Source organism: Myotis nattereri, assembly GCF_964212035.1.
Source record: "Myotis nattereri genome assembly, chromosome: 8".
Lineage (NCBI taxonomy): Eukaryota > Metazoa > Chordata > Mammalia > Chiroptera > Vespertilionidae > Myotis > Myotis nattereri.
In genome coordinates, this window is record NC_138083.1 from 82,248,058 (window position 1) to 82,267,774 (window position 19,717).

The 19,717-nt window shown below is 42.2% G+C and overlaps 1 protein-coding gene across 1 annotated transcript in view; it reads right to left on the reverse strand.

Moving 5' to 3' along the window:
* Positions 1-19,717, reverse strand: part of PSTPIP2 (proline-serine-threonine phosphatase interacting protein 2) — a 66,713-nt gene that overhangs the window by 5,546 nt on the left and 41,450 nt on the right. Inside the window, exons 3-12 of the mRNA XM_081097820.1 lie at positions 18,565-18,642; positions 16,487-16,521; positions 13,735-13,841; positions 7,632-7,694; positions 6,106-6,204; positions 5,474-5,519; positions 4,309-4,388; positions 1,819-1,917; positions 966-1,062; positions 766-847 (exon numbers count right to left, since the gene is read on the reverse strand). Of these exons, the coding sequence (XP_080953946.1) occupies positions 766-847; positions 966-1,062; positions 1,819-1,917; positions 4,309-4,388; positions 5,474-5,519; positions 6,106-6,204; positions 7,632-7,694; positions 13,735-13,841; positions 16,487-16,521; positions 18,565-18,642 (786 nt within the window). The remainder of the gene's footprint in view (positions 1-765; positions 848-965; positions 1,063-1,818; positions 1,918-4,308; positions 4,389-5,473; positions 5,520-6,105; positions 6,205-7,631; positions 7,695-13,734; positions 13,842-16,486; positions 16,522-18,564; positions 18,643-19,717) is intronic.

The following is a 19,717-nucleotide window of genomic DNA, read 5'->3' on the forward strand; positions in this document are numbered from 1 at the left end:
GCAACTCTAGTCAACTCTAGTGGGAAAGCAGCTGTAGACAGAATGTAAACAAACGAGTGTGGTCATGTTATAATACAACTTTATATAGCCTTAGCCGGCGTGGCTCAGTTGGTTGGATGCCATCTCATGCACCAGAGGTCACTGGCTCAATTCCCGGTCAGGGCACAGGCTTGATCCCCAGTAGGGGCTTGGTTGCATGCAGGAGGCAGCTGATCGATGTTTGTCTCTCCCTCTCCCTTCCTCTGTCTCTAAAATCAGTAAATGCATATTTTATAAAAACTTTATATACTTAAGGGGGAGAGGTGGAGGTGGAAGAGGGGAAAGGAGTATAAATGGTGATGGAAAAAGTAAAAGAAAAAAACTTTATAGACAAACACAGAAATTTGAATTTCATATAATTTTCATGTCACAAGATAGTATTCTTGCCATTTTTTTTCAACCATAAAATACTCACAGGCACTACCAAAACAGGCAGGTCAGATCTGACTCACAGAGGGCCAGAGTTTGCTGACTCCTACTCTCTGCAGGCTATGAGAAAGGTATAGGACTCATGCATGAATAATAAAATTCACACTCGGACATGATATTGTCCTCCTTGAGCTATGACTGGAGAAATCCATTTCACATTTGCCCTAAAATTGCTATGTCCAAAAATCTAGCAAATGCAATGGTAGCTGTGTTTCCATGCTAATGTCTTAGAACACTAATGACAAAAAATGTTTATTAAAAGTGTTTTTCTTCCTGTGAAAGGAAGCTGGTCATTACCTTGCTAAGTTCGGCCCCGTAGCCTTTCCTGGTGGGGCTGCATTCTTCTGGGGGCAGTAGTAATTCTCATACATGATGGGTGCTAGAGGCATCAAGAAACAAAACATGAAGAGGCAGGCGTCTTCCACTGTCAACAACATATGACAAGAGAGACGGACAGAATTGCTGAAATGAAGCCCCGCCCCCGCTGCTCCATTCACCTGGGGGCATCTGTCCAGTTTTTCGTTGATTCACAAAGTACTCAATGTCCTGCTCGATGCTGCACATCTCTAAACTCTTACGGACTTCTTCATACATCTAACAAAAAGATACATCAAGGAAGAGGGATTCCATAAAACTTGTGATGTGGCTTATTAAAACAGGGGCTTTGATATATGGCTGACTCATTTCCAAATTTTATTTTGAAAAGATTTCAAAAAAAATATTGATGGGGTAAAGTAAACAGATACCAAGTCCCAAGACCAATGCCACACAGAGACACAAAGACAATTACTTGGAGAAAAGTTCTTCCATTCCATCCTACAGGTTTTCTTTGTGTTTAATTGTTCTTCTAAAGTGAATGTGTCGTCTGAGTGAGAGTGGCTATTTCTTAGCAAAGGTTGTGATAACTTGATTCTGGCCCCTCTGAGATTCTGGTTCCCCATGGGGATTACTATGCACAAATTAAACTTGGATAATGGCCCAGGAATGCCCTGAAGTAAATCCTGAACCCTGGAGTGACCATTAGCTGGAGCATCGGTCAGCTGCTAGTACTTGGTGCTGTCCTGGAGGGACTCTTGGGACTTACATTCGTGGTGTAACATCTCTGTCTTCCATAGATTTAACTGTAGTCAAATCTCCTTTCTCTGCCCTCCTGCTCTGAATTTCTTAAAGAAAAAGTCATAGCAGTAAAATAGGCCAAGAGGCAGGCAGGTTAGGTGCTTATCTGGATCCTTCTATCAACCAATTGTGTGGCCCTGGGTAAGTCACTGTACCGCTCTGTGTTTCAATTGAGAGGAGTAAACTAATAAATGTCTATAGTTCTTTCCATGCTAATGGATGCCGTTGACTTACCTCATCGCTGGTGACACACTGTTTTGACAGCTGATTCACGTGTAACCACAATGCGTTCCGAAAGAAGTTTATTCGTTCATATTCTTGAGCTTCCAACGCCTACAGAAACATAACCACAGGTGAATACATATGCAGAGAAAGGGGCCATTTGTCTAGATTGGCTATGACTTAAGAAACAGTGTCACCTCTCAAGTATGCAAGCTTATTGTCCATTTAGGGTACTCCCCTCACCATCAAGGAAGCTCATAAACTCTTATAGCAAGCAAAGAATGCAGATGGATTCTAATATGGTATTAACACAAACACAATGGGGTATAATTCTGAAGGTAAGCAGCTATGATAAATCCAGACACCCTGGTTCTAACCTGAATTCCAGCTCACATTTCCAACTGCCTGAGGGGCATCTCCACCAAGGCAGCCTACCAGAGCCTCAGATTCCAAACTTTGCCCCTCCCTCGCCCGCCCCCCCCCCCCATGAAAGAATTCAATTGGTAAGATTGGTCAAATGGTCATAATTGTTGATGCTAGTTGATGAGTACATGGGGGTCCTTGCACTTGTCTTCTGAAGTTCTGGTTTTTTAAGTTATTGCCTGAACAACAGTTTTTTAAAAATGTAAACAAATAACTTTTGGAAAATCAAGCTATTCTATAAAGTGGATGCTATTCTATTCAACAATGAATGTAATATATTAATGTATTTTTAAAATATTGAACACATTTTACAATGTAAAATTTTAAACATAATCAAGAGTAGAGAGATAGTATAATGAATTCCCATGTACCAACCACTCAGCTTTGTCAAGAATTTTGACCAACTTTGCTTCAGATTCTGTTAAAGCTCCTGTGTGCTTTTTCCAATCTCTGTCACCCACCTCCTTCCCCAGACATAACCATTGTCCTAAATTTTATCATTCCCATGCATGCTTTTATAACATGCATTGTTTTACATGTTCTCAAACCTTATAAAAATGGCTTTACTCCAGGCTTTCCCATGAGAGTGTGAAGTTAAGGAAGTAAAGCAAAAAAGAGCATTTTAGCCCTGGCCAGTGTGCTCAATGTTTAGAGCATCAACCCACCCACCAAAGGGTCTTGAGTTCAATTCCCGTCAAGGGCACATACCTGGGTTTCAGGTTTGATCTAGGCCCCGGTCAGGGCAAGTACAGGAGGCAACCAATCCATGTGTCCCTCTCACATCGATGTTTCTCTCTCTCACTCTCTCTCTCTCTTGCTCTCTCTCTCTCTTTTCTCTCCCTTCCCCTCCCCTCCACTCTCTCTGAAAACCAATGGAAAAAATATCCTCGAAGATTAACAAACAAACAACAACAACAAAGAGTATTTTAGAAGATGGTAAAGACAGGTCAACTAAGATTAGAAACTGCGAAGTTCCCTGCATTTTCCTTATCGCATACCAAGTGCCTGTGAGGCTAAGCAATTTCTTAACCATTACTAGTAACTGATTCCTCTGTTTCGTACTGGTGCTAATGGAACATTAGAAGCAGACCACTGGACTTCACACCGAGGGGATCACTGGTTCCTCCGAGAGGGCAGGGGCAGGGAGCAAACCCCAGGACCAGCAGGCTGGGACGGGCAGGGGCAGTGAGGATGTGGGGACAGCTCCTTCAAGAAGCCGGGCTGTAAGGAGAGGAGAAGGTAGAGATGGGAAGCAACAGCTGCTACGATTTAAAGCCAGGAGGGAGCTGAGTTTTCGTAAATGGTAATGGAAGAAATCCCCATAAAAGGGAAGTGTGCACAAGACAATGGGGACAGGCAGCTGGATGGGATCCTGAGCCCAGATGGTGGGAGCAGCCACTTCTGTGCTGTATCAGGAGAAAAGGAGGGAAGGGGTATGTGTAGATCAGCAGTTTTCAAGTTTGAATTGGCATCAGAATCATCGGCAGGGCTTCTGGGCCCACTTCCAGAGTTTCTGTTTCAGGAGGTCTGGAGTTGGTCTAACAAGTTTCCTGGTGATGCTAATGCTACAGGTCTTGGCACCTCACTTTGAGAACCACTGGTAAGAAAATGTGTAGAGGAGGTAACGGAAAATGGAGGAAGTTTCCGGGTCATGTCTTATTGTCTCTTGTAAACACAATGTGCTGAAAATGAAGGGGGGCAATGGTGGAATCAAAGGCGGAGGGAGGCTAAGACGTTCTGAAGCCTGCTCGCCTGCTGTCTGCATTTTCCTTATCACATACCAAGTGCACGCGAGGCTCTCTAAGCAACTAATTAGCCATTAATCGCTTCATCTGTCTCATGCCTGTGCTAACGGAGCACAGAAGAAGGCCTTGAACAGGCTTGGACAGAGTAGGGAAGAGAGAGAACAATGAGGTTGAGGGGGAAACATGCCAGTTCCTTCCATCCTCCACTGCATCTTCTGATTTCCAACCTGCCCTCGAGCAAGTCTATCAGCATCGGTAGCTATAATAAGCGGACGGCACATTTCTACAAAAGTAGACTCTCCGCCCCCTCTTGAGCAGCGTCTGGCTGGGCTACCTCGCAGGCCTTGATGTGCTCGCTCTGCCACTCCTCTCGGACCTTATCCAGCGTGTTGATGTGCAGCATATACGCCTTGTCTGCAATGAAGGTGAGGGGCTTGGGTTCAGCAAAGGGCAGGGGCAGCTCGCAGACCCACCCACCAGGCTCATCCCAGATGGCAAATGTAACTCGCAGTGAGCGCACCGGGCTCCATGAGCTCTGAACACTGGAAGGCCATGATCACTTCGCTCACCCTCCTAATATCTTTGTGAAATAAGCACTGAACCAAGCAATTAGCAAGAAATGATCCAAGGGCCCTAATCGGTTTGGCTCAGTGGATAGAGCATCGGCCTGCGAACCAAGGGGTCCCAGGTTTGATTCCGATCAAGGGCATGTACCTTAGTTGCGGGCACATCCCCAGTGGAGAGTGTGCAGGAGGCAGCTGATTGATGTTTCTCTCTCATCAATGTTTCTAACTCTCTATCCCTCTCCCTTCTTCTCTGTGAAAAAATCAATAAAATATATATTAAAAGGAAAAGAAAGAAAGAAATGATCCAAGGAAGGAGAAGTGAGAGCAGCGGGGGAACCTCGGTCAGGGTTTCCTTTGTCTAATTCCACCTCAATAGTTTCCACCCCTTTTCATTTTCAGGAAATGTATCCAATGAGAGATGCAGAGAACTACCTTGAGCCCAAAAGGGCACCGAGTTACTTTAGCTTTAGGTTTAGACACTTCTTAAGTGACCGTGGTCATGAGAGGTTTATTTCCTGCAGGACACGCTGGGGATTAAAAGCTTGGAGCTTAGATTTCAATGATGACGAGGCTTCCAGGCGTGGCTGTTTCTTTCATAGCAGGTACGAGTTAATCAGGGCTGAAATGGGCTTTTTAAATAAATGTTCCAGAAAAAAAATCAGAGTGAGCCCCAGATCACAAAGCAGCCGCCTCATGCCCCTACCATCTCCATCCTATTACATGTACAGCAGCCAGACTGGGCAAGCCGTGGCCAGAAACTGTTAGCTATTCACTTCCTCAGTTTCCCTACCCTTTTCTCCCTTCCTTTCCCCCTTCCTGTTTCTGAAAGCCCATTGCATATCCATATGTTCTTCATTGTTAGGTATACCAGACAGATTTAGGATAAGGGAAACCCCACCACAACCCTCCCCCATCCCCGGGGAGCCCCCTCACCGGAGTCTTCTGCAGCTGTCTTCGCGGTTGCTAGTTTCACAAAAAGCTGTGAGGACATAAAGCAAACGAACAAGGGATCAGGAATGCTGGGCCAGGATTCTATAGGCATAACAGATCTAAAAGCAATGGCTGCAAACAGACAAGTGCTAGTACAAGTCTTACCTAGGGTCCTCCCAAGAGCAAATCATTCAACTTGCCCTCTAATCTTTCGCCATTGCAAAATATCCATCAAGCACCTTGCCCTACGTCTTCCTAAAGCCATACTCCTGCCCTCTGGTTACTGACAATCTTCTATCCATATTTTATAAAATTAAATTTATCATATACCCAAGCAGGAGGCAGCCTGGCTACAAAGAATACATGAGTTGAGCTTTGAAGAAAGATAAAAAAAAAAAATCAAAATTCCCTCCCCCACTTATCACCCCACTCCCTCCCCATGGCCTCCTTTCTCTAGCTCTTCCACAACCCCAAAAATGTGAAGGGGTTTTTTTGGCTCCGAGGATCCTAATTAGCCCAAAGGAAGATATTGCCAGAAGCTTGGGGAGCAGGTCCCTTTTATTTAAGATCATTGATTGGCTTTAGCTTGAGATAGTAAATCTCAGATTTTTCAGGCGGTCAGCCCTCCCAGGTACCTTTTCCTGTTGCTTCGGGTTTACCAGGTTGGCACTTCGGTGGACAGCCTGCTCTGCGTCATCTTTGTCTCGGCATTTCTGCTCATAGTTCTTCTTTGCCTGATTTGTTATGAGCCAAAAGAGGACCAAAATAGGTGAGCAGAACATAACCCTGAAAAGCAGCCATCCTAGCCTGCCAAGCCCAGCGAATACAGGGCACCCTGAACAGGGCTGTCATCACCATTAGAACGTGGCTGCTCAGAAGGCTGATGCTCTTTCTTGTCTATCGCTGCAACATCTCTCTAGCCTTTTTCCCAATGATGTACGTAATGGCAGCCTGATCAAGGAAATAAAAACTCTTATTTGGCAAACAAAGTGCATGAGCGTTAAAAACTGACCAGAACAAAAGATGGCATTTCAGATGGGAAAAATAAAAAGACCTATCCTATATAATAAAGAGCTAATATGCTAATTAGACTGAACAGCCAAATGACCTTCCGGACGAAGCCAGGGCTGCGAGGGGCTTAGAGGGCCAAGCCCCTTGCATCGGGCCTCTAGGGTAACTATAAAATATGTGACCCAGCCCAGCCACTGTGGCTCAGTGGTTGAGCATTAAACTGTCAACTGGGAGGTCACAGTTCGATTTCCAATCAGAGCACATGCCTGGGTTGTGGGCTCAGTTTCCTGTAGGGGATATGCAGGAGACAGTCGATCAATGATGTTTCTCTCTCATAGATGTTCCTATCTCCCTATCTCTCTCCTTCCCTCTCTCTTAAAAAAAAAAAAAAACATTGAAGGAAACACATATAAATTTTTAAAAAACATAATCCAACATTCATAATCCTTAGAATTTAGGTTTATGAATCACTTGGTCATGGAAATTATAATTATGCTTCAATAATCTACTGTGCCTCACCTGTGCACGTGGACAGTAGCATCAATCCCATGATTTCTGTTGCATAAGAATAGTCATGTTCCTTTGTGATTTAAAGAATTCTGTTTGAGCCCGGTTTGATTCTTGGTCAGGGCACATGCCTGGGTTGTGGGCTCGATCCTTAGTAAGGGACATGCAGGAGGCAGCCAATCAATGATTCTCTCTCATCAATGATGTTTCTCTCTCTCCCTCTCCCTTCCTCTCTGAAATCAATAAAAATATATTTTTAAAAAATAAATATCAATAAAGACATATCCTCAGGTGAGGATTTAAAAAAAGATTAAAAAAAAAAAGAAATCAAGATTGAGAATAGTCACGGGGGGGGGGGTGGATAAATCCCAACAAGATAAATGGGATCATATGGTATATATAATTTTGTGTCTTGGCCTAAAATATTTAAATTAACTTGCTATACTTTCCCATATTTGAAAGGTAATATTATGTTCCTACTATCTAGTTTCATCCTCAATATTCCCAAGGCTTTAAAAAGAAGAAAAGTGAAATCACTAAGAGTCATTGTATTAATAAATAACATTATTGAAATGTTATTTGAGCAGGAATATGCTCATACACAGCACAGAATTTCAGGAAAAGGCAATAAAGTGAAACTCACATCCATGGTTTTCTTGAATTGTAAGCTCCTTTGTTTATGGACAGCATCCATTATAAGCTCTGTCTGTGAAGAGAACACAAGCACTATTAATACAAACAGAAATTATTGTTAATACCATCTTATCTTGAAGGGATGTGTTCAAGATGGATTATCTCATTGAGTCCTCACACAACCCAGAAGGTAGATATACTATTTATTATTTCACAGATGAGAAAACTGCAGCAAAGAGGTTGAACAATTTGCCCAAGGTCCGATGCTGATTAATGGAGGGGGTCCATCTTTGAACTTGGGCTGCCACCACTGGGAAACACTGATCACCTTAGAACAGTCTCTTCAGCAAATCTGGGATCAAGAACATTTGGTGTCAAAAGGACTTTTTACACTTTTGTTAACGTGCCATTTATATTTTAAAAGGGGTCTTTTTCCCGTAAGCTTATATTGGCACAATAATTAGACTTATAGCCAAAACCGGTTTGGCTCAGTGGATAGAGCATCGGCTTGCGGACTGAAAGGTCCCAGGTTCGATTCCAGTCAAGGGCATGTATCTGGGTTGTGGGCACGTCCCCAGTAGGAGATGTGCAGGAGGCAGCTGATCAATGTTTCTCTCTCATTGATGTTTCTAGCTCTCTATCTTTCTCCCTTCCTCTCTGTAAAAAATCAATAAAATATATTTTTTAAAAAATAATTAGACTTATAAACATTTACTTCTGTGGCATTCATCAATGACACACCCTTACCCAGCAAGGAGCCTGGACAGGATGAAGGGGAGAAATATTTGTAGGACAGCTAAAAAAAACTGTTCTCCCACTCTTTTTATAAATATATTTTTATTGGTTTCAGAGAGGAAGGGAGAAGGAGAGGGAGATAGAAACATCAATGATAAGAGAGAATCATTGATCGGCTGCCTCTTGCATACCCGCCACTGAGGATCGAGTCAGCAATCAGGGCAAGTGCCCTGATCAGGAATCAAACCGTGGCCTCCTGGTTCACAGGTCAATGCTCAACCACTGAGCCACAACAACCAGGCTGTTGTCCTACTCTTCACTCCATCTAATCCAGAAAAGGTAAACTACTCTGTTGTGTTCACTTGGGAGCAATTTCTTTATTGTGGTTGTGACATTAATACATTTATTAGTCAAAGTAATGCAGCTAATAATAAAAATGTACCTCAGACATAATAGTCGCTCCAATTTATCAAGCATTATGTGGTCAGCAGTTTTCCTGCATCACAACAACCTAGTACTCTTATTCCCATTTTCTTGACAATAAACTGAGGTGGATTAATTTACCAAAGGTTAACACTCAGCAAGTAGACTTGAGATTTGAGCCCAGAAACCTGACTCTTGTGCCCTTGTTCCTAATCATGACCCCAAACTACCATTATCCCTATGGTAGCTCTATAAAAGCAATTGGGAAGATAGAAGGTCAGGAGATGCAATCATTCAAAATGAACTATGACATTGCTTTTGTGCAAAATGATATAATGCAAAATAATATTGAAAATTAAACTTGAATGTGGTTTCTTTTCCGCCATATTAAGTTGCTCTCTGTTACCATAACACACAAATACAGATTTTCAAGATATCTGGAGAGAATATCTCACTTCAAATATGAGCTTTGTAGAATACATGAACTTCCCTTGGGGGAACCCCAAGAGGCCCTCAGAGAACTGAGGCATCATCTTCTCTGAAAGGGGGGACCAGAAGTAGCTATGCACCTGCTAATGGTGAAGGTAAATATACAGAGAGGACAGACAGGGCTCCAACATGATCCCCACATGGAGGACTCGTGGGCAGATCCTTGCCATTGCAGGCATGGAGTTGTGTGGTTCACATTAGCCCCTATGTGCATTTGCCAAGAGGAGGAGCTGGGTTTATGTATTTGATAACAGTTCCCAATTTTCCCTGGCTCCATGGAGCAGATCCATTAGCAATGTTGGTCTATTCCATGATCCTTTCTAGTCGGAATATACACACTGCCATTCTTCCAGTTTGGAAGCTGCGACTATTTTATACTTTATGGCCCAAGCCAGGCCTCCTTATGCCCAAGTTCTGCATAACACCTGCTTCAAGCACCTCTCAGGTGGCTACAAAGTTCTGTGAGCCAAACCTTTTCACTTCATATCATTCCTCGCTCTGCCTTCAAGGTTTCCTGGCATTTGTACATCAGTAGGATCCTCGAGAGCAGCAATCTACTCTCTCACCTGACAGGTGTAACCCAGAGTCCCAGAGGTCACAGCATTGGTGACCTTTGCTCAAAGCTACTTGGTGACACCCAGTCCTGCACTGTCTGCTGCACCACCTTGACTTAAGTGTCCTCATGTCCACGGTTCACTTAGAGGGTGACCCCACTCATGGTGGCCCCTGTAAGTCAAGGGTTCTCTTTCAGGTCTCCTTGGGGAGGCGCTTCTTTGAGGACTCGGACTTTCTGCTCAGGCCAAATGTAATAACACAAAGCAGTGCAAAAGCACAATCATCCCTGTTACAGGGTGGGGAGAAGTAAGAGGGAGGGCAAAAGGAAGAGAGATTTAGAAATGGCCCAAATGACCCTGCCCTAATTATGGAAATAACTACTTAGTGATCTGTTTGTCTGTCTACCCCACTCAGACTGTATTCTGAAAACTGGAAGCATCACTCTCTGGAACCAAGGAGGTTCTTTTCTTTGGAGACTGCTCTCCAAATAGGCAGAACAAAACTCTGCCATGGTCACTCCGATCTCAGATGATATGGTAAAATGACGTGGGTACCAGAGGAGAGAGTAACTGACCACGTGCTGTCTGTCAGGCTTAGGACATTCTGGGCTGGGGAAGGAACCTCGAAACCCTAAAACATCAAGACTCCTGAGAATAGCTCCTAAGACCCCACCCTACCTGCCAACCACCAGGAGTGAGAGCCTCATCTCTTACCACCCTCACCTATATTGCCTTTCACTCTGCTGGTTTTAGATTCAAGGTCACTTCCTCCAGGAAGCCTCCCCAGCCCAACAGATTAGGTGAGGTGTTCCCTCTGTATGTGCAGGTGGCCTGGATCTCCCCTACCATTTAAGGTTCATCACACTTTACCCTGATTGCTATGTTACCTCAGTCTCTCTAGCCATACTCTATACTTAGTGAGGGAACGGTGACCACATCCAGATTGTTCACCACCCTCGGATAGTTGTGTAAGTAAGTATAAACTTCCGGCCAGTCATTCTACATGCACCTCCCTGCCCCAGTTTAACAAAAGAAACCAGCTGATGGCTTCCCTAGATAAGTGGAAACGGCTTAATTTCCAAGAAGTGAAAAACCAAAGTGTGCAGGGTTTGAACAGTGGAAATGAGAAGTTGGCAATGACATATTTTCCCCCAAAGTCTGAAATTTTTTTTAAAGTATTTATATACGGAAGTTGGTACAACCCAGAGTTCACTGTGATACAAGTCTATACAAATGTATTAATCAACGTTGGACTTCTCCCGGAAAGCTGGGAAGGAGGCATGTCCTGCTGTGGAGAGCACCCTGGGGTGTACAGGGAACTTGGATGACAATGGTAGGCTGAACACCGGCTGCTCTATTTAGACTTCAGAACATGAGCTTCTAGCTCTGAGACTTCTCTCAGCAACTTGTTAGGAGGGGAAGTTTCAGAAGCCTTGCAAAATTAACAAAACTTACTCCAAAACGACTAGGGCTACCCAGGGCACTTGAAAGATGGGAGGAATGACCTTCCTCTCCTCTCAGTGGAAATCATGTGTGCGTGGACCTTGGTTGTCTACGGCATTTTGCTTCCTGAAGTTTGCAATTCCTCTAGAGAGGTGGGCAGGGCTGGCAATATCAGCCCCAAAAGTTTGCCCATCCAATAGTGGGTGTAATAAGGCCTACATATTATTTCTGCTCTGAAAAATACTTTGGGCCAGCTAGACCCCTGAAACCTGGTACCTGAAGCTTGCATTTGTGTGGAAGTGCTTAATATGGTATTCCTTAAATCTTACAGCCTTCCTTCCTAGTAAGAGGCACACCTGTCAGAGCTTCTCACAAAATGATAATAGAGGCAAAGCAATGTTTTAGGAATTAAACAGAAGGGAGGGTCAGGCTCAATCCCGGTGGGGGGTGTGCAGGAAACAGACGATTACTGTTCCACTCTCACATAGATGTTTCTCTCTCTCTCTCCCTCTCCCTTCCTCGCTGTCTAAAAATCAGTTTTAAAAACCTTTAAATTCAGAAAGCCAAGAGACATATGAAAACATGCTCAAAGTCACTAATCATCCGAGAGATGCAAATCAAAACAACAATGAGGTACCATCTCACACCTGTCAGACTGGCTATCATCAACAAATCAACAAACGACAAGTGCTGGAGAGGATGTGGAGAAAAAGGAACACTTGTGCACTGCTGGTGGGAATGCAGACTGGTGCAGCCACTATGGAAGACAGTATGGAGTTTCCTTAAAAAACTACAAATGGAACTCCCGTTTGACCCTGTGATCCCACTTCTAGGAATATATCCCAAGAAACCAGAAACACCAATCAGAAAGGATATATGCACCCCTATGTTCATAGCAGCACAATTCACCATAGCTAAGATCTGGAAACAGCCTAAGTGCCCATCAGTAGATGAATGGATTAGAAAACTGTGGTACATCTACACGATGGAATACTATGCTGCTCTAAAAAGGAAGGAACTCTTACCATTTGCAACGTCATGGATGGAACTGGAGAGCATTATGTTAAGTGAAATAAGCCAGTCAATGAAGGAAAAATACCACATGATCTCACTCATTCATAGATAATAGAGACCATTATAAACTTTTGAACAATAATAGATACAGAGGCAGAGCTGCCTCAAACAGATTGTCAAACTGCAACGGGAAGGCCGGGGAGGGTTGGGGGGCAGGAGGTAGGGGGGTAAGAGATCAACTAAAGGACTTGTATGCATGCATATAAGCATAACCAATGGACATAAGACACTGGGGGATAGGGGAGGCTAGGGGACTGTCTAGGGCGGGGGGATAAAATGGACACATATGTAATACCCTTTGTAATACTTTAAGCAATAAATTAAAAAAAAAAAGATTAAAAAAGAGGTAGCAGACAGATTAGAGGGTTTTTACTTTTACTTTATATATTTGGCACTGACTTTTTATTACAAGCCTATATTATATTCCTAATAAAATTTTAGGTTACAATAGGAGCAAACACAGGCAGCAAACCATAGGAAGTTCTATACCTCTGCCTCCCCTCCTCCATTCAATACAACAGACACAAATTATAGCACATCCACTCCACGCGGAGGCGTACCACACAGCCAGTAAATCACTAGATCTTTTCCTTTTGTAAGGTGAATTTTTTTTTTAACCCTCACCTGAGGAAATGTTTTCATTGATTTTAGAGAGGAAGGGAGGGAGAGATGGAGGGAGAAGAGGGAGAGAGGGAGCGGGAGAAGGGAAAAAAAAAAAACTAAAAAAAAAAACCTTTAAAAAAAAATAGAAAGGAGTCAGAATAGTGGCTGGTCTAGTCTAAGTAACACTTGATCTTTATAATTTCCCAAATGTCTGCCAGTTTTATTAACTTGCTCTCTCCCGTCTCCTGACATGTAGTTGGCCAGAGTGGATCCTAATGAAAAGGAGCTTATGCACATCTGCTTTGAAGACAAGAAGAACTCGGATTTCCCAGAGCCTCAGTTACCCTACTTGTAAAACAGCTGGACTACATTCTGGCCTCCAAGGAGTGAGACTCCTCTCCCTCTTACCCTCCCTTTACTGCCTTGTCCAGGAGGAGGAGTGTGGTCTAAAAGCCCCCCAAGTTGGCTATGCTAGACTCTCCGGAAGAAAGAGGGGGTTCCCCTTTCCAGTCAGAGTTCAAATAGTGGCAGCAGATATGAAAAGAAGAGGAAAGCAGGCTGTACCCTTAAATCTAGCAAAAATTATAAAAAAGAAGTGGCCTGGGGGGGGGGGTGGTAAGTGGGCACAGAACCATGAGTCTCCACATAGTTTGCCAATAAATAATCACATAGGTTAAAAGAAGAGCATGGTTACACGAGCGTGGGAGCCACGCCAAGGAGTTGAATGAACAAGCAAGCCTGGAGTATTCTGCCATAAGAAAGGCAACATTTTAACACATATGCAAGCCCGACCTTTTTCCGTTGTAGCTTTTGCTTTTCCCTGAATTCTTCTAGCTTCCTGGCCTCTTCTCTTAGAGTCTGTGCAAGCTGAATGTGACATTGTGCCACATTGTCTACTTCTGCAAAAGAATTTTAAAAAACAATAAGCAGATAGACATATGTCTGAATTAAAATATGCAAAACTGTACACAATTTTAAATCATATACAAAATACTGAAGCAAGTGGCTAAATTAACCGACTGCACTTGGTCACCAGCATTTATTGAGACTATCCATGTGCCAGCATTGCCCTGACCACCAAGATCTAGGCTGGCAAGTCTTTAGCTTAGCCTTTTACCAGTAGCTGTTACTAACCTACTGTACGTCCAGGACCAGGGAGAAGTTCATGGAGCTTACGGGCTAAGAGACATTCCTAAACCCACTACAATTTCAAACCCCATCTTTAGTTTTCAGTAGGTGAGCTCTAAGGATCTCGAACATCTCATGTGCCTGAGCATTTTTAAGAAAGTGATACACCAAAATTTTGACTACCAAGAGTTATCTCTGGAAAGGTTATTGTTGATTTTTCCCCCCTTAGTGTCTACGTAAAACCTTTGCAATGAGCACGGCTTACTTCTATAATAGAAAAATTAAAATGTTAATCTTACTTGTTCTATGAAAACAAATTGAAGTATGGCACGTAAGCTAGAAAGACTAAGAGATCTGATCTAAAAATATTTTTTAATTCGTGTGTGTCAAGATAACTTGAACAAGGTTAGAAGATACATGACAATAAAAAGATATCTGCCATCCGTATAACAATTAGTAAATAACTATAGTAAAAGTATTCACAAATCAAAAGAAATATATATTCCAGTATAAAAAGTTGGTTAAAGAACTTGAAATATAAAAAAAGATCAGCTCAATGGCCTATAAACATTTGAAAATATATTCAGAATTAACACAAAAATGCAAAAATTTAAAACACTGAAATAGCCTTGGTCAGTGTGGCTCAGTTGATTGGAGCATCATCCTGTGCACCGAAGGGTCACAGGTTTGATCCCTGGTTAGGGCACATGCGGGAGGTAATTGATCGATGTTTCTCTCTCTCTCTCTCTCTCTCTCTCTCTCTCTCTCTCCCTCTTCCTTTCTCTCTCTCTCAAATCAATAAAAAACATATCCTCGGGTGAGGATTAAAAATAATAATAAATTAAATTAAATAGAAACAATTTTTTACCTTTCAGTTTGGCAAAATTTTTAAGCATGAAAATTTGTGGTATTGGAGAACCTGGGGGAAAACAGCACTGCTGGAGGGGGGAGGAGGGGAGGGAAGTCAATACAACCTTTCTGGAAGAAATTTGGCATTTTGTATGATCAAAAAAATTTTAATGTAAAAGAATGCGGCAGATCCACATGAACTGAAGTGGAAAGATGTCTATGATATACTATCAACTGAAAAACCAAATTATAGAGAGTATGCATAGTATAACCTCAGGTATGTCTGCAACTTGGATGTCTGCAATTAGAGAGAGGGAGAGAGAGACTGAGAGCTTTAAATGCATAGACAAAGGTCTGGAAAAATATATACCAAACTGCTAGCATGATTAAAAATTGATATTTTTCATTTAAAAAGCAATTTAAAAACATATGTGCCACCCCATAGATTTTGATGCAGTGCCATGGTGTGATCCTATTTATTTATATGAATAGATACAAACATAGCTGTGTGTATTGTATAAAAATGTTGGAGGCATATTCACCTGTAACTGCTTAGCACTAAGAACTGAATACTTGGGTGTTTGCTATCTTTTTCACAGCTAGTTGTCTCATTTGAATTTTTAATATAAATGTATTTTTTAATAATAAAATAAAGCTACTTGTTGGGAAAAAAGAAAACAAGTAAAGTAACAGCAAATAAATATGCTTAGGAGACCCAGCCTATGCTGAAGTCCCCCTGAGCTAACCATGGTTGGCCTTGTGGGCATGCAAGAAACATGAAGACACTGTCCACATCTTGAGAAATGAATTTATCAGAGTTAAAGAGGGAAGAGGACACCTATGGAAAAGTTAAGATGAATATTTATTCAGTTAACCTTACAAAGCTCTAGAATCACTCAACTGGCTACAGAAGCACTTTAGGCACATGTACATACCATGCCTTGGTAAACTCCTCAGTTTGGAAGCACCAAGTATTCTGAAGAACAGAAAGCCTTGAAATTATGTTTCTATGTCTTATTTAATTTATTATTATTATTTTTAAACCTCACCTGAGGATATGCTTTTATTGATTTGAGAGAGAGAGAGAGAAACATCGATCAATTACCTCCCGCATGTGCCCTAACCAGGGATCGAACCTGTGACCCTTCGGTGCACAGGATGATGCTCCAACCAACTGAGCTACACTGGCCAGGACTATTTCAATGTTTTAAAATTTTGCATTTTTGTGTTAAGGCTGAATATATTTTCAAATGTTTATAGAACAGGAGATTCTGAGTAACAGGCCTGGGGAATATGAGAACTGGACAGGACCCCTTGATGACCAAATAGCAGGGCCTCAAGCTGGACTTCAAGTGTGAGAACCACTTCTGTAAGGAAGTCAAATGCACAGCCCGACATGCAGGTGTGAAAGGTTCTCCAGCTCACGTCAACTCCGCAGAACTATTTCTCACCTTAGGAGTTGCTTTCATTTTTTCCACCCAATGCGAGATTTCTGTTCAAATGAAAACCCACCTTTGATGACAGAGCTTGCCAAGAACAGTAAATACATTTTTAAAGAATCACTTACGCTGCTTGAAGACTTCAAGGGCCCGCTTCAGGGTGCTAAAAAAAAAGTGCATATATCATTTCAAGTTCTGGAAATTGGCTGTACAATCTCCTTCTAATGGCACTGCATGTGCCTCTCGGCCCACAATTTATAGACTCATCTTAGCCCCCAAGCTTAAGAGGACAGCAGAAAATCAAGACTCCAGGGGGCGGAGTCTAACTTCGGGGTGGCAGCCTGGCCATGTCACCTCCTCGCCTCCCTGCTGTTCTTCATTAATGTGCAACAAGGAAATAGTTTACCAACCTTTTTTTTTTCTTTGTTACTCCTCACCTGAGAATATTTTTTCCCATTGATTTTTAGACAGTGGGAGGGAGGGAGAGAGGGGGGAGAGAGAGAGAGAGAAAGAGAAACATTGATGTGAGAGAGACATATCAATTGGTTGCATTCTGGACCTTGGCCAGAGATTGAACCTGCAACCCAGGTACATGCCCTTGACCGGGAATCTAACACGAGACCCTTTGATGTATGGGCAGATGCTCTAACCACTGAGCAACAAAGGCCAGGGCTCTACCACCCTTTCGACAAGCACTTTGGCCTTAAACCCTAACTAGGTCTATCAGAGGCCAAATTCCCTCAGTGTAGCCAATGAGGTGACAAATCCTACCTCGCTCATGAATGAGCAGTCACTCACTCTCATAGGGCGCCTTCCTAAAGGTAATCCTGGAGGTGACAGAAACACGTCACCTAGATGGCCTTTCACTTCAACCTGGCAGCGAGGTCCCCACGTCTCATATCCTGCTGGGTGTTCCTCTCTGAGGTGTATACTCATAAAGGGAACCGACTGGCTTTTCTCACGGAACAGAAGAGAACGGGGCCAGAGTCTCTCTATGAATTTACTCAGGTACCAGTCAATTGTGTAACAATATAAGAAACACCATTTGGGACCAGACTCATTCCGCTAAATATATTTTCCAAGAAGAACTATGTGAGAGAATGTGGCTATTACCCATCACATCACCTCAAAAGGTTTTGGGTATTTTCCCAAACAGCTTATATTTTTTACAAATAAATGTTGTTGTTGGTTGTTTTTTGGGAGGTGGGGGTGTCAGCTGACCCCTAATCTCCCTTTAAAGTATCTAAATCCTGCTGGAATAACAGTGCAACTGGCCTAAGTCTACACAGTTTTGACCTGTAAACATGTAAATATTTTACATATTCAAAAAATAAAACTAAATGAAACAGGGAAAAGAGAAGGATCCCTAAATTTTAAAACAAACTGAAATGAACTTAATATAAAATTGGTTACATAATCACACAGAGAAAATAAAATTTTAAGTGACCTTAGAACACAGGATTCTTAGTGAAATATAGCCTGAGATCAAAAGGAACTGCAAGAAAATGGTGAACTTTATTCACAAGTTTTCTTGTTAGTAACAATAATGATATTATTTTGAAAATTTTTTTATATATATTATCATATAAAGCAAATAATCATGCTAATATTGTCAGGAACTAAGATTTCCCATTTAAGAGGAAATGAATGTAAAATTAAGGAAGCTAAGTAAAACCCTTAAAGTGAAATCAGAATTGGAAAGCTGATTATGAAGCCTTTCTAAGTATTGGTTCCTGTATGACTGACTGCCCATGAAGCCAGGAATGATGGAAGAATAAATAACTGTAGTAAAGAAATCTCACATTGGTGGTGAGAACTATAAATGGTGCAAATACAGTCTCTTGTATCTATCACAAACTATGTATGTGTATATAGGTGTGCGTGCATGGGTGAGTGTGTGTGTGTGTAAGCCTCTCTATTAAATTTCTAGTATAAAATTATATATAATGTAACCCCACCTATGAAAAAGTACACATTGAAAAGGACTTCAAGGGAAACTTAGAGAATATTAATAATAAGTTGTAGCTTCATAGTTCATTTTAACCTTCTTTCTATTTTTCCAAAATTTTCACAATGGAAATTAAATAAATTAAAAATTGTCATTATCCGAGACGCTTTGCCCTCCTGGCCAGCTCTTTCTTCTGAAGTGACGGGGCTCCTGGCAGTATAAGCCAACCTGGAAACAAGAAAGAAGTGTGGCACCTACTTGATCTCAGACTGTCCACATGGCTTCTTCCTAGAGAGGCTGAGCAGATCTTTGCCATATCTCTCTTCAATTGATGCCCTAAGTGGAACAGAAGAGAGGGTTATAAGTCCTCCTCAGGGCTGACTCTTAGTTAGGCCCCTTGAAGGCAAAACTGCACCTTTGAGAGTAGCTCAGATATAACATCACTCTCTAAAATACAAAATTCCCTCTACGTAACAGGGAAGAATTAGAAAAGACCAGTGGCCTTTATCTCTAAGGTGGTCTTCTCCGGCTAGAAGTCCCTGACATAAACATTACAACAAAACCAAGCATGGCCTCCAGCCAGCACAGATTAAAATGTCAAAACTATGATCCAAGGATATGTATATATTTGACAGAGAGATAGGTCTAGGGCCCCAGCAGTTCTCAACCTGTGGGTCACGACCATCGGAAAACACATATAGCATATCAGATATTTACATTACGATTCATAACAGTAGCAAAATTACAGTTACGAAGTAGCAACAAAAAATAATTTTATGGTTGGGGGTCACCACAACATGAGGAACTGTATTAAAGGGTTGCGGCATTAGGAAGGCTGAGAACCACTGGTAGGCCCTTGATTAATACCACTGCTGCCCCCTGGGAAGCCAGGATTAAAAGACCTGGGAATCTGGGCTTTCATCCCAGTACTCTACTTCCCTATAGGTCTCAGCTTCCAGCATATTCTATTGGGTACATGTTATGAATTGGATTGTATCCTTCTCCCTCCCAAAAATGTTGAAGTTGTATACCCCCCAGTTTCTCAGAATAGAACTTCATTTGAAGAGTGGGTCATTGCAGATACAATCAGTTGGGTTTACAGTGGAGTATGATGGACCCTTAATCCAATGAGACTAGTGTCCGTATAAAAAGACGATATGAAGACACAGGAGAAGAATGCCCTCTGAGGATGGAAGAAGAACCTGGAGTTAGCAGCTGCAAATCAAGGAACACATAGGATTGCCAGCAACACTAGACACTAAGAAAAACACATGGGACAGATTCTCTCCTGAGCCTTCATGAGAGCATGATCCTACAGACATCTCCTTTTAAAATATGTTTTTATTGATTTCAGAGAAGAAAGGAGAGGGAGAGAGAGATAGAAATATCAATGATGAGAGAGAATCATTGA